This window comes from Scyliorhinus canicula, chromosome 5 (genome assembly GCF_902713615.1).
Source record: "Scyliorhinus canicula chromosome 5, sScyCan1.1, whole genome shotgun sequence".
Lineage (NCBI taxonomy): Eukaryota > Metazoa > Chordata > Chondrichthyes > Carcharhiniformes > Scyliorhinidae > Scyliorhinus > Scyliorhinus canicula.
This window is the reverse complement of record NC_052150.1, coordinates 214,217,423-214,230,107: the sequence shown is the minus strand read 5'-3', so window position 1 is coordinate 214,230,107 and position 12,685 is coordinate 214,217,423. Positions and strand designations below refer to the sequence as shown.

The window sequence follows — 12,685 nt, the reverse complement described above, 5'->3', positions numbered from 1 at the left end:
CCTATAATCCTTAAAAAAATGGGGCTCAACAAGTTTAGCAGTGGGACCAATTCTGCAGATTGGCTCTATAATATATTCCACTACTACATTGGTAGCATTTGCCCCCATTTAACACCCAGAAATGTGCTCAGTATACCTCTTTCTGGTCTGGTATCTTTATGGTCTGGAACTGCAATTCTTAAGAGTTATACATTTAAAAAAATTTAAAGTACCCAATTCTTTTCTTTCCAATTAAGGGGGAATTTAGTGTGGCCCATCCACCTACCCTCCACATCTTTGAGTTGTGGTGGTGAGACCCACGTAGACAGGCGGAGAATGTGTAAACTCCACAAGGACAGTGACCCGGGGCCAGTATCGAAGTGCCATGAGGCAGCAATGCTAACCACTGCACAACCGTGCTGCCCTAGGGTTATACATTTTTAAATGCAGCTTTATAACAATTTACAAATGTAGTTTATAAATGTTGTACTATTTTTTATTCATTCAAGATATGTGGACTTTGCTGGCTAGGCCAGCAGTAATTGCCCATCCTTAATTGCTCTTCAGAAGGTGGTTAGGAGTAACCCTCTTGAATTGCTGCAGTACATAGGGTGTAGATGATGGTTGTACCTAGGACATTACCCTGAGGAACTCCAGCAGTGGTGCCCTAGAGTTGAGCTGACTGACCTCCAAACACCACAACCACCTTCCTTTGTGCCGGGTATGATTCTAACCAGCAGAGAGCTTTCTGCATGATTCCCATTCCAATTTTGCGAAGACTCCTTAATGCCATACTCAGTCAAATGCAGCCTTGATGTCAAGGGTAGTCACTCTCACCTCCCCTCTGGAGTTCAACCTTTTTGTCAATGTTTCAACCAAGACTGAAAGATAGACTTTAAAATGACTGTTTATTAATTTGACTTCTTTTGTGGTTTAGTCAAGTCATCAATGCTACCCTTAATTCCTAATTGAAGAGGATCCATGATTGAATATTGGTTGATTAAGATCCTGTTGTTTGCAATCAAAGCTAACAAGAGTGAATCTGATGGGGAGAGAGTGCAATCATAATCAAGTCTCTTTAAATGAATGTTATTATTGTAGGATTAGTTAATTCTCAATAATTATTCACCAACATTGTGAATTATTTGGTTTTGAGGAGCCCGTGATTGAGATGTGTCTGCAGGATCTATTTAACTGTTCAAGTATTTTTCTTAAAGGAATGACTGCAAAAAGCAATCAACTATCTAAACTAGAGGTGGATGTGAATGAGAAGGAACTAATTCAATGACGATTGTTTGCATTTATATAATGCCTTCCTATAATATCCCAGCCATATTCTACAACAGAAATTACTAGGCATAGTGTTTTTGTTCGTAATATCTCAAGAATAATATACTCATCATTAAAACAGGAATAATGCCCTATGAGAAGAATTTAAGAATTTCCTAACAGATATATTTACCTTCCAATTTCCTCTTTCACATCATAACAGGAATGCAGTTTTCTTCTCCCTGCTGGCTTCAAGGTGCATTCCTCAACAACTTTTGTTTCTGTGTTGCCCCATTATTGAACAAGAAAACAATATTAAGATATAGGTTTGCAGTATTTACTTTTATTTTTAAACCACTGTAATTATCTGTGGTCAGGCACAAATACAAAAAAAAGCAAAATTGTTCAAGTATACCGTCCTTTGTTAAACAGGGTATTGTTGTCCTGTCTAAATCTCAAGGTAATATTTTAAGAAAGGCAGGATGTCCTCCCAGTGCCCTGATCACTGTTTGCATTTTACTATCAAAAGGAAGACACATTTAAGTGGTTATTTATCTCATCTGCTTTCTCTGGGACCACGCTGGCAAAGAAAGGCTGCCTGATTTACTCACATAATATGTGATGCCCTTTGAGATATTTTGTTTATGTAATTATTACATAAATGCAAGTAATTCATTTATCATCTGTCAGAAGGTTGATATTTGTACTGATGGGTAATTAAGGCGGAACATTGAGAGGTAAAGCTGTTGGTAATAATTTTATGTCTTTAACAGAATCTGCCTGATATTCTTTCCTTTTCATAGAATCATCATCATCATAGAATTTACAGTGCAGACAATGCTTTTAAATGAATGGAAGGAAAATCATGTGGGGTATTGTAACCTATCCAAATTTCCTTGCTGTGTTTCGCCCAATAACACCCCTAATCCTTGGGGAGTAAATCAAAAATCCAGCCAATAATAAACTGGAGCAAAGAGTTTACAATTTAAATTTTAAAAACAGTCCTACGACAGTGGGTGAAATTCTCCATTTAGGAGACTAAGGGCGGGATTTCGTAATCGGGGATTGGGTGGAGAATCCCCTTTTGACGCCGAAATCAAGGGCGGTGCCTGTTTGCCAGGTTTCGTATGCTCCGCCCCCTCCGAAAGGGCATAATCGCGGCGCACAATATAGGCCGTTAGCACGGCCTCAGCGCGTCACCTGAAGGCCCTCCCCCGATGCTCTGCCCCCGATGGGCTGAGTTCCCGACGGTGTGGTTCACTTGTGGTCCCAGCCATGTGGGAACCTGGCATGGCAGCTGCGGACTGTATCCAGCAGCACCACAATTGGGTGGGAGCCGTGCTGCTGGCTGGGGGGGGCTTCAGTGAGGACTGGGGGAACTGATGGGGGGTGGCCAGGGGGGCAGAATCTGGCAGGTTGGGTCCGCGCACGGTCGCAATATCGGTGAGGGGGTGCTGCCGATGTTTTCCACTTAAATAGCCGCACAGAGCCTCAGAAACAGAAAATCTGGCCGTACTCCCGATGAAGCTGAATCCTCTGGGAGCGCAAATAAGGAAGAGATTCCCCAATCCTTCGCCATATAAATTTACACATGGTGAGGATTTCAAGGGATTCCCGCTATCGGGCCACCATTTTGAGCAGGCGGCTCAACCATGAAGTCCTGCAGCTGGGCACTCCTCCCCATCGCGATTCAGCCCCCGCCACCCAGCATCGCAATTCAGCCCCCCGCCACCCAGCATCGCAATTCAGCCCCTCACCACCCAGCATCGCGATTCAGCCCCCCGCCACCCAGCATCGCAATTCAGCCCCTCGCCACCCAGCATCGCAATTCAGCCCCCTGCCACCCAGCATTGCAATTCACCCCCTCGCCACCCAGCATCGCAATTCAGCCCCCTGCCACCCAGCATCGCAATTCAGCCCCTCGCCACCCATCATCGCAATTCAGCCCCCTGCCACCCAGCATTGCAATTCACCCCCTCGCCACCCAGCATCGCAATTCAGCCCCTCGCCACCCAGCATCGCAATTCAGCCCCTCGCCACCCAGCATTGCAATTCAGCCCCCTGCCACCCAGCATCGCAATTCAGCCCCCTGCCACCCAGCATCGCAATTCAGCCCCCTGCCACCCAGCATCGCAATTCAGCCCCTCGCCACCCAGCATTGCAATTCAGCCCCTCGCCACCCAGCATCGCAATTCAGCCCCCTGCCACCCAGCATCGCAATTCAGCCCCTCGCCACCCAGCATTGCAATTCAGCCCCCTGCCACCCAGCATTGCAATTCAGCCCCCTGCCACCCAGCATTGCAATTCAGCCCCCTGCCACCCAGCATCGCAATTCAGCCCCCCGCCACCCAGCATCGCAATTCAGCCCCCCGCCACCCAGCATCGCAATTCAGCCCCCCGCCACCCAGCATCGCAATTCAGCCCCTCGCCATCCAGCATCGCAATTCAGCCCCCCACCACCCAGCATCGCAATTCAGCCCCCCGCCACCCAACATCGCAATTCAGCCCCTCGCCACCCAGCATTGCAATTCAGCCCCCCGCCACCCAGCATTGCAATTCAGCCCCCTGCCACCCAGCATCGCAATTCAGCCCCTCGCCACCCAGCATCGCAATTCAGCCCCCTGCCACCCAGCATCGCAATTCAGCCCCCCGCCACCCAGCATTGCAATTCAGCCCCCTGCCACCCAGCATCGCAATTCAGCCCCTCGCCACCCAGCATCGCAATTCAGCCCCCTGCCACCCAGCATCGCAATTCAGCCCCCTGCCACCCAGCATTGCAATTCAGCCCCCTGCCACCCAGCATCGCAATTCAGCCCCTCGCCACCCAGCATCGCGATTCAGCCCCCCGCCACCCAGCATCGCAATTCAGCCCCTCGCCACCCAGCATCGCAATTAAGCCCCCTGCCACCCAGCATCGCAATTCAGCCCCTCGCCACCCAGCATCGCAATTCAGCCCCCTGCCACCCAGCATCGCAATTCAGCCCCCTGCCACCCAGCATTGCAATTCAGCCCCCTGCCACCCAGCATCGCAATTCAGCCCCTCGCCACCCAGCATCGCAATTCAGCCCCCCGCCACCCAGCATCGCAATTCAGCCCCTCGCCACCCAGCATCGCAATTCAGCCCCTCGCCACCCAGCATCGCAATTCACCCCCTCACCACCCAGCATTGCAATTCAGCCCCAAGGTCCCAATCACCTCCCTTCAGGCTCAAGCGATTTTGAAATGGTCAGCTGGAAATGACAGCACTTAATTGTTTGAAGTTGACCAGGACCTGACAAAGACTGATGTTTATAAACATTGCGGTTTGTGCACTTCAAAGTCACTCAACTGTGAAAGAAGCTGAATAAGCAAAGCTGACAGATGTGTGTGTGTGGGAGCTGTCAATCGCAGCCTAGTAATGGAAATTAATGAATGGCTTGCAGCTCAATGCTCTGAGGGGGTTTAAACACAGTTGGCTGGTTTCTCTTTCCAGGAATTGACAGGTGCTGCTTCCTGTGTTCGAGCCCGCAGGTGTATTGTCCAGGTGAGTGTTAAAACAATAACTTTTTTCACAGCCTTCATCTGGATGGTCTCTAGCTTCTAGACAGGGCTCTCTTTTCATGGGGGCTTCCTGAAAGGGGTCTCTTTCCTGGGGGATGTGTGGGGGGGGGGTCTTTTTAGTTAGGGGGTCTCTGGAGGGTGTATGCTAATTTAGGAGGTCTCTGGGAGGGGTGTCTTTTTTAGGGTGTCTCTTGGGGGCCTCCTTATTTAGGGGGTCTCCTTATTTAGAGTTTTCTGGGAGGTCTCCTTATTTAGGGGGTCTCCTTATTTAGAGGGTCTCAGGGGAAGTGAGGGTGGGTGGGCAGCTCTTGCAGTTGGTGGGGTGGAGGGTGGTCCTCAGATGGACTTTGGGGGATCTCCCTTAAAGAGCTACCATTTTGGCCCACCCCGAAGTCCACGTCTGGGCCACACGTGCCCATACCTATAGTAATTCTCGCCAATGTGATTCCAGGCTCAGAGGACTGGAGAATCACGTGGGCCTGGAGAATAGGAGGCCCGGCAGAACCTCAATACCAAAGCCAGTGGAAGACTGGAGCATCAGAAGCCAATCCCGTTTTCTCCTCGAGTCTGGATCCTCCGCCTCATCAGAAACTCTGCTACTGGCAGCACAAGGCGGAGAATGTTGCCTCGTATTTTTTATTTAAATTCCTCCTTTGTTAAACTGCAGTATATTTACTCAGTCCTGGGCCAATATTTATCCCTCAAAGACATCACTGAAACAAATTATCAAGACATTATTAAATTGCTGCTTGTAGACTTTCTGTGTCCAGCAGTCATGCCGTGGTATTTCAAAGAAGAAAGACTTCAACAATTCCTCCTGAGAGACCCAACATTCTCTAGTCAGCCTTTGTCTTGACATCAAAAACGATGAATGACTGAAAATATGAGGTTCGTGCTGCCACAGGATAATTACCAAACACATCCAGCACTTTGAATACCAAAATGTATCAGGTGGTTTCTTACAATGCGGCTATTCTAGTCTGCAAGATCACTATAGTCTGCTGTATGAAGTATAGCTTCCCCATCCAGAACACAACTGTGGAGCAACTAGTGAGGCCATGTTTTTGAATCAAGACCAGAGCAAGAAGTTGACAATGAGCCGGAAGACATTCCTATAAGAATGTTAATAAACATTCTAACATGTAGAATTACTGGAGGAAATCCATAGAGGGCAATGAGGTTGATTCCTCAATAATAATCTTTATTAGTGTCACAAGTAGGCTTACATTAATGACGTTACTGTGAAAAGTTTAATTTTTCATTTCATTTTTCATTTCAAAAGCCCCTAGTTGCCACATTCCGGCACCTGTTCAGGTACACAGAGGGAGAATTCAAAATGTCCAAATTATCTAACAGCACGTCTTTCGGGACTTGTGGGAGGAAACCGGAATACCCGAAGGAAACCCATACAGACACGGGGAGAACATGCAGACTCCACACAGACAGTGGCCACTGCCAGGAATCGAACCAGGCGCTGTGAAGCAATATTGCTAACCATTATGCTACCGGGCTGAGTTCTGAAAGTTTTTTTTTAATCCTGAGACTTTACTCTCGAGGAAAAGAAGAATTTGATAGAGCTTTTTGCTGGCTTTACTGTCTGAAAATATCTAGATCCAGGAAATGTTGTCTGTTGAATGTAGGATGTGAGACCTAAGTGGTGGTTTATAAACAGTTGCTTGGTAGGTACAGAACTTGAACATTGCTGAAAAAAGTAAGATGTTGCCGAAGTTTAAGCATATTCAAAGACCCGGCCAATCAGAATCAACTTCCTAAGCAATCGGCACACTTTCCTCCTGTACTATAAATTGTTGTGATTGTTTGTATTTTAGTGTTCTTGCATTTGTCCTGATGAATGCAAATCAAAAAGCTTCAACAACATTTTTCTCTTTCAGCAATACAGTACTGACAGGGCACTACTAAATTACATTTTTGTAGAACTTGGTTGCATAGGTGTGTTAAATGTTCATTCTGTTTCACACGGAAAAGGGGGTTAGTGTCTAAATTTTAAGGAGGCAAGACTACTTTAGCCATATAAAAAAAAAGGAAGCCAGGAAGTTGTTGCCTAAACACAAAAGCAAAATTCTGCATTTTATATTTACAGCCTCAGGCCAAATAAAAATAGAAATCGCTGGGAAACATACAGCAGTTGCAGTAGAACTGTAAGAATCTATAATATTCTTGATTGGTTTGTAAGGAAAATTTGTGGCTGAGGTTTGTAAAAGTTATTCAAACCAGGAGGGATCAGATCAAAGGCAAAGTGCTTTTTACTTTAGCCAGTTATCAGTCTGTTGTTTTTACAGAGAAAAAAGGGTCATAGAATAGAGTTGAAACCAATAAATACCATATTTGTAAGGACTTTTTATCCTTTGATTCAAAGTCAGACTTTGGTGAATTTTGTTCGGGTGGCATCACCTGGAGCTCAGCAGTGGCTGCATCTTGACTGATCAGAATAGTTCCGTTGCTATTTTGTCGCTCCAAGTTGCGCCAGCAGAAGTGGTGGTCGTCACAGACATTAGAAGAAGTCTCAGAGCCCACAGGGTTAGATAAATAAGGGGATCACCCAGTGGAGTTGGGAGGGTAGGCCTGGGTGAGGGGGAAGCTGGGATGGTGATGAGAAGGCTAGGTGGAAAGAGAGCATTAAGGAGGAGGAGCACTCCACATCTGGAAAGGGGGCTAGTGATAGTGCCCCTTCCATCCCAATCCCCAACCCCTCCTTAGAATCACAGAATCCCTACAGTGCCATTCAGCCCATTGAGTCTCCACCGACCCTCTGAAAGAGCACTCTAACTTCAGCCATTTCCTACTGTATCCCCCTAACCCCAGATAACCTACAGGTCAATTTTAACATGGTCAATCCACCTGCGCTGCACATCTTTGGACTGTGGGAGGAAACCGGAGCACTTGGAGGAAACCCATGCAGACACGGGGAGAAAGTTCAAACTCCACACAGAGAGTCACCCAAGGCCGGAATTGAACCCCGGTCCCTGGCGCTGTGAGGCAGCAGAGCTAACCACTGTGCCACCATGCTGCCTCAGATCCATACAGGATTAACTACCAGGCTTCTGACATCCCTGATCTTCTCCTGTTAGTCTGAAAATTGAGGCTGGGTAGGAATAGGCCCTGAAGTGTTAATTTAAGGGCTTCAATTGTTGAGTGGGTGAGCAGAAGGTTCTAACCCTCGTCCCCCTGTAAAATAGAAGATGGATTGGGACAGACGGGTAGGTGGCAGGAAAGCCACTTTGGGAATTTTACGGGTCCCACAGCCTGCAAACCCACCAGCTGGTATCCGTCAAATTCTGCCGTTGGGAATTCTGCGTGCATGAGTCCGCTGCTGGCGAAGCGGAGAATCCCGTCGACGGAGAATCTTGCCCAATGTCTTTGATGTGGGGCTATGAATAGAAAGATTTATTTTTCTAAGGGATTAATTACTGAAAGGAAATTTTTGTTTCATATGAGTTTAAATATTTGAAGTGATTTAAATGTATTGAATAGTTTTTTTAAATCAATGATTATTTAAAAAAAATACATTGAATTTTGTAATAGATACTTTTAACTTTGTTTTATTTCATCTCACCATGACTCCTGGGTCTGTCCCATTCGGGAGCACAAGATTTGGCCTACTTCAGGTCAATGAGCTTGAAAGTTCATTGACTCGAAATGTGAACTGTTTCCTTTGCCAAACATTCAGTTGGAGCATATTAATTCACAATAATTAATTTCATTCTTTATCATTGCACATCAACATAGTATGAAATTAAATATGTAACACTAAATATAACTATGCCTGATTAATACTGAAGACTGGCCAGTATTACCGTGCTACAATGCCACAATACTGCACTTTACTCATATCACCTGGACACTCTTGTGCAGCCAAATGAATGGGGTAGCTCTCTAGATGACCCCTATAGTGCCTCTTGATTTCAGGTAGCATATGCATTCTTTCTTCCCTGTTGCCAACTCTGTCACTTAAAACCCTTGGCAAAGATAAAAAAGAAAGTGTCAATGTGAAATACAGACAGTAGTAATAGCACATGATATTTTTAATAATTAGGAACATCTATGGATGACAATGAATACATAATTTCAAAATTCTAATTTATTTTTACAACTCTTTTTCCCGTGAATTTTAAAAGCACAGGGCCATGGGACCCACATATTTAGATTTAAATTTATTGTCACATGTACCGAGTTGCAGTGAAAAGTATTGTTCTGCGTACAATCCAGGCAGATCGCTCCATACATGAAAAACATAGGACATACAATAAATACACAATGTAAATACAGAGACAGAGACATCGGAGATATAGCATATGGAATGCAGTACTACACAGTTGATAGAAATTGACTTCTAATCAGCTATAACCATGAGGGTAAGGGAGATGATAGAAGTTTAATTGAGAACTCATTAAGAATAAATGAACTACAATCATATTGGACATTATTTCAGAGCAATTATAGCTGGGAATCCACTAAGGGTTAATCCAGATAATAATCTCAATTTCTCACATTTTGCAAGTTGCTTGAAACTTGCCTAAGATTGTAAGAACAGTGAAGTCAAGTAGCTAAAAGGCCCCACTGTTATACAGTAAAGAACTGGTAGTTCCGTCTCTATAATAACAACCCAGCCGAAGGCTGATAATTTATTCGCAAAAACTGTGTTTCTCCAATAATGTCTAGATACAGGTGTAGATAAGTTGGAAAATTGGCAGCAATACATTTAAGTACATATATCTCCTAAATTGATGGACAGATACTTTGGCTGAATTGAGTAAATTATAAATTAGTTAAAGCTAATCAGAGGTTTAAAGAAGGTGAGACTTTAAGATAATAATCCCCTTAAGAATCACTTGCCGGGATGGAAAAATTCATTCCAGAATCAATCTATCTTTTTCTAAAACCTATTTTCTTGCTGCTTTTGCTAAATCACCATCTTTCTTTTGTTTAAATCACTTAGTTATGTTATTCTGTGTATTATGATTTGAAGAATTACCATGATCTGTATTTTAAAACTCAACCACTGCATTCACTAAAGACAATCAATCTGACTAGCTTGCTAAAAGGCTAGTCGGAACTCTCTAAATGTTGTATTGAAAATAAAGTTACCAGCGGGCATAACGGCTGACCAATAAAGTTCCAGTGGATTTTGCCAAAAAGCACAGACTTGACCTCTGTTATTTGGGAACTGAAAAGGGATAATGGGTATCCAGGTTCCGAATAGACACAGAGATCCAGCAACAGTAGAGAAGATGCGTGGAGAGATCAGTTCAGTCCATAATAATAATAATCTTTATTGTCACAAGCAAGTTTACATTAACATTGCAATGAAGTTATTGTGAAAATCCCCTAGTCACCACACTCCGGCACCTGTTCGGGTACACAGAGGGAGAATTCAGAATGTCCAATTCACCTAACAAGCACGTCTTTTGGAACTTGTGGGAGGAAACTGAAGGAAAACCACACAGGCACAGGGAGAACGTGTAGACTCCGCACAGACAGTGACCCAGTCGGGAATTGAACCAAGGACCCTGGTACTGCAAAGCAACAGTCCTAACCATTGTGCTACAGTGCCACCTATAGGGTCATTCAGGAGTCTTGTAACATTGGGGAAGAAGCTGTTTTTAAATCTGTTAGTGCGTGTTCTCAGACTTTTGTATCTCCTGCCCGATGGAAGAGGGAATAACCCGGGTGGGAAAGATCTTTGATTATGTTGCCCACTTTCCCAAGGCAGCGGGAGCTGTAGACAGCGTCAATGGATGGGGGCCAGGTTCGCATGATTGACTGCGTGGTGTTCAAAACTCTCTGTAGTTTCTTATGGTCTTGGGCTGAGCAGATACCATGCCAAGCCACGATGCAGCCAGATGGGATGTGAGTAAATGTGGACATGTCGAATTTCCTTAGTTTCTTGAGAAAGTATAGGCACTGTTGTGCTTTCCTGTCGTAATGTTGACGTGGGTGGACCAGGACAGATTTTTGGTGATGTGCACACTTACAAATCGGAAGCTGTCAACCATCTCCACCTTGGCATCATTGATGAAGGCATGGGTGTGTACAACACCTCGCTTCCTGAAGTCAATGACCAGCTCCTTAGTTTTGCTGACATTGAGGGAGAGATTGTTATCGTTGCACCATGCCACTAGGTTCTCTATCTTCGTCCTGTACTCTGACTCATCGTTGTTTGAGATCCGACCCACGACAGTCATGTCATCAGCAAACTTGTAGATGGATGTGGATCTAAATTTTGCCACACAGTCGTGTGTGTATAGGGAGTATAGTAGAGGGTGAAGTATGCAGCCTTGCGGGGCCCCGGTATTGAGCACTAACGTGGAGGATATACAAAGAACGAAGAAAAGTACAGCACAGGAACAGGCCCTTTGGCCCTCCAAGCCTACGCCGGCCATGCTGCCCGCCTAAACTAAAATCTTCTACACTTCCGGGGGCCTATCCCTCTATTCCCATCCTATTCATGTATTTGTCAAGATGCCCCTTAAACGTCACTATCGTCCCTGCTTCCACCACCTCCTCCAGCAGCGGGTTCCAGACACCCACTACCCTTTGTGTAAAAAACTTACCTCGTACGTCTCCTGTAAACCTTGCCCCTCTCACCGTAAACCTATGCCCCCTAGAATTGACCCCTCTATCCTGGGAAAAAGTCTCTGACTATCCACTCTGTCTATGCCCCTCATAATTTTGCAGACCTCTATCAGGTCGCCCCTCAACCTCCTTCGTTCCAATGAGAACAAACCGAGTTTATTCAATCTCTCCTCATAGCTAATGCCCTCCATACCAGGCAACATCCTGGTAAATCTCTTTTGCACCCTCTCTAAAGCCTCCACATCCTTCTGGTAGTGTGGCGACCAGAATTGAACACTATAATCCAAGTGTGGCCTAACTAAGTTTCTATATAGCTGCAACATGACTTGCCAATTTTTATACTCAATGCCCCGGCCAATGAAGGCAGGCATGCCGTATGCCTTCTTGACTACCTTCTCCACCTGTGTTGCTCCTTTCAGTGATCTGTGGACCTGTACACCAAGATCTCTCTGACTGTCAATACTCTTGAGGGTTCTACCATTCACTGTATATTCCCTACCTGTACTAGACCTTTCAAAATTCATTACCTCACATTTGTCCGGATTAAACTCCAACTGCCATCTCGCCGCCCAAGTCTCCAGACGATCTCAATCCTGCTGTATCCTCTGACAGTCCTCATCACTATCCGCAATTCCACCAACCTATGTGTCGTCCGCAAACTTACTAATCAGACCAGTTACATTTTCCTCCAAATCATTTATATCTTCTTGTTTATCCTTACTGATTGTGGTCCATGGGTCAGAAGTCGAGGATTCAGTTGCAGAGGGAGGAGCCAGGTCCTAGGTTTTGGAGTTTGGCTGGAATTATGGTGTTGAAGGCGGAGCTGTAGTCAATGAATAGGAGTCTGATGTAAGAGTCTGCGTTGACGAGATGCTCCAGGATAAGTGTAGGGCAGGGAGATGACGTTTGCTGTGGACCAGTTATGGCAGTATGCGAATTGCAGTGGATCAAGGCATTCTGGGAGCATGGACAGATGTCAAGGCCACTGGACAGTTGTCATTGAGGCATGTTACCTGGTTCTTATTTGGCACTGGTATGTGATGGTTTTCGTGAAGTGGGTGGGAACCTTGGAACGGAATAGGAAAAGGTTGAAGATGTCCATCAGCACACCCGCTAGTTGGTTGCCGCCGAACCTGAGTGCATGACTAGGAAGTCTCTCAGGGCCCGTTGCTTTCCGAGGGTTCGATTTCAAGAAGGCCGTTCTGACTTCAGAGGCTGTGTTGGTGCGTGTGGATGTGTTCGAGGCTGCTGGGGCAGTTGACAACCTGATTGATTGTCCTGCTCGAAACAAGTTGATTTCCTG

At 45.5% G+C, this 12,685-nt stretch overlaps 1 protein-coding gene across 2 annotated transcripts in view; it reads right to left on the bottom strand.

Annotated features, from left to right (window-relative positions):
• The window catches only part of obscnb (obscurin, cytoskeletal calmodulin and titin-interacting RhoGEF b), an 896,193-nt gene that overhangs the window by 103,622 nt on the left and 779,886 nt on the right, over window positions 1-12,685 (bottom strand). For both annotated transcript variants that reach the window (XM_038798455.1, XM_038798456.1), the window contains 2 exons: window positions 8,644-8,765; window positions 1,442-1,529 (listed from right to left, as the gene is read on the bottom strand). In XM_038798455.1, coding sequence (XP_038654383.1) covers window positions 1,442-1,529; window positions 8,644-8,765 — 210 coding nt within the window. The remainder of the gene's footprint in view (window positions 1-1,441; window positions 1,530-8,643; window positions 8,766-12,685) is intronic.